Source organism: Cynoglossus semilaevis, chromosome 11 (genome assembly GCF_000523025.1).
Source record: "Cynoglossus semilaevis isolate Cse_v1.0 chromosome 11, Cse_v1.0, whole genome shotgun sequence".
Lineage (NCBI taxonomy): Eukaryota > Metazoa > Chordata > Actinopteri > Pleuronectiformes > Cynoglossidae > Cynoglossus > Cynoglossus semilaevis.
In genome coordinates this window covers 481,606-482,535 of record NC_024317.1, presented here as the reverse complement: position 1 = coordinate 482,535, position 930 = coordinate 481,606, and the positions used below count along the sequence as shown (strand labels likewise).

Here is a 930-nt window from a genome sequence, read left to right as displayed (position 1 = left end):
GCTGCAGACACGTCAGCTATGGCTGTAGCGTTACCTTTACCCGTAGCCGTCCCCGCGCTGTACTGTGAAGTCACAACCCCGGTCATGCTGTCAACACTGTTGTTTTCCAGACCAACCGTTCCGCTCCCACCTCGGCCACGTGTGCACAACTGCAGACTGCGTGACTTCAGGTGACAGGAAGTGTTTCCTGCTGGTTGCTGTGATGTGGTTTTCATCTCCCGCCGCGGCTCTGAACCCTCTCTGTCTCTGACTCTGAAGCTGCTCGTCTGCTGCAAAACATGGACCGCTCTGTCCAGCCCTGTGAGAACTTCTACCAGTACGCCTGCGGGGGGTGGCTGGAGCGCCATGTCATCCCGGAGACCAGCTCCCGTCACAGTGTCTTCGACATTCTGAGGGACAAGCTGGAGATTGTCCTCAAAGGTCAGTGGGTGGAGGGTTCAAATCTCGGGCGGTCAGCGGGCACAGAAACAGAAACGTTTGTTTGTTGGTGTCTTGTCTCCGCAGGAGTTCTGGAGACGGAGAGCGGCGAGGACAGGGAGGCGGTGAGGAAGGCCAAGGTCCTCTACAGCTCCTGCATGAACGAAAGTAGGAAAACGTTTGAATTTGAACCAAATGTATCAGTTCCTTGGTTTAGTTTCTAGAGACAAAGACACGCAGACGACGGCACCTTCTTTAAATGGTGTGAATGTCAGTGTGAATGGCTGTTCACACCACCACAGAGTCAGAGTTCAGTCAGTCTATCTGTGTATGAACAGAGTAGAAGTAGAAGTATTTGTACTTCATGATGTGTCGTGTTTTTCCCACAGGCCTCATAGAGCAGCGCGACTCTCAGCCTCTCCTCAAACTCATCCACAGCATCGGAGACTGGCCTGTGGCCTCGGACGACTGGAACCTGACCTCAGGTACGAACGCCTGACCTCAGGTACGAAC

At 53.9% G+C, this 930-nt stretch overlaps 1 protein-coding gene across 1 annotated transcript in view; it reads left to right on the top strand.

Moving 5' to 3' along the window:
- mmel1 (membrane metallo-endopeptidase-like 1) overlaps positions 1-930 on the top strand; it is a 9,738-nt gene that overhangs the window by 3,257 nt on the left and 5,551 nt on the right. The window contains exons 4-7 of the mRNA XM_008319641.3: positions 111-170; positions 259-420; positions 505-585; positions 807-902. Of these exons, the coding sequence (XP_008317863.1) occupies positions 111-170; positions 259-420; positions 505-585; positions 807-902 (399 nt within the window). The remainder of the gene's footprint in view (positions 1-110; positions 171-258; positions 421-504; positions 586-806; positions 903-930) is intronic.